The sequence below is a fragment of the Antrostomus carolinensis genome, unplaced genomic scaffold, assembly GCF_000700745.2.
Source record: "Antrostomus carolinensis isolate BGI_N321 unplaced genomic scaffold, ASM70074v2 scaffold13699, whole genome shotgun sequence".
In the NCBI taxonomy this organism is placed as follows: Eukaryota; Metazoa; Chordata; class Aves; order Caprimulgiformes; family Caprimulgidae; genus Antrostomus; species Antrostomus carolinensis.
In genome coordinates this window covers 1-856 of record NW_010337940.1, presented here as the reverse complement: position 1 = coordinate 856, position 856 = coordinate 1, and the positions used below count along the sequence as shown (strand labels likewise).

The 856-nt window shown below is 50.6% G+C and overlaps 1 protein-coding gene across 1 annotated transcript in view; it reads right to left on the bottom strand.

The window, feature by feature from the left end:
- Window positions 1-440, bottom strand: part of LOC104530678 (ultraviolet-sensitive opsin-like) — a gene marked incomplete at its 3' end in the record, with an annotated part of 1,721 nt that extends 1,281 nt beyond the window's left edge. The window contains exon 1 of the mRNA XM_010175348.1: window positions 95-440. Within this exon, the coding sequence (XP_010173650.1) occupies window positions 95-440 (346 nt within the window). The remainder of the gene's footprint in view (window positions 1-94) is intronic.
- Window positions 441-856: the final 416 nt, after the last annotated feature.

Below are 856 nucleotides of genomic sequence, written 5' to 3'. Positions count from 1 at the left end.
CCCCCATCCCCCCCAGACCCCGATGGCCCCCCCCAACCCCTCCATCCCCACCAGACCACGATGGTTGCCCCCCCCCCTTCCGTGGTTGACCTACCTCCGGTGGCCCCCACGAAGCCCTCCAGGGCACACATGTGCTTCCCAAAGACAAAATACCCCTGAGAGCTGGAGATGAAGACGATGAAGACGCTGAAGATGCAACAGATGAACCCACTGAAGGAGATATTGACCAAGATATAGTTGAGGGGTTGTCTCAACTTCTGGTACTTGATGGTGACCACCAAGACGATGGCGTTGAGTGGAGTTCCCACCACGAAGACGAAGCCCATGAAGATGGTTTGAAGGTAGAAAGCCCACATAGGAGCCATGTGATATTGGGGACCATCCCAAGGTCCCACCGACGACTGGTTCTTGAAGAGATAAAACTCATCGTCACCCACCATGATGATGATGATGATGATGGTGGGTTGATGATGATGATGATGATGGTTGGTTGATGATGATTATGGTGATGATGGTTGGTTGATGGTGATGATGATGGTTGGTTGATGATGATTATGGTGATGATGGTTGGTTGATGGTGATGATGGTGGTTGGTTGATGATGATGATGATGATGATGATGATGATGGTTGGTTGATGATGATGATGATGGTTGGTTGATGATGACCATGGAGATGAAGAACATGGTGGTCTCCACCTTCTCCTCCTCCCTTGATATACCCAACCCAACCCCAAACCCGCTTAAGAGCTGAGGTGGGATCAGAGCTTCATCCAGGAGGAAACTCTGGGATTAGGTGGGATTAAGATGGGATTAGGACCTTTAATCCCCCCCCCACATCCCTAAGATGATTGTGGGG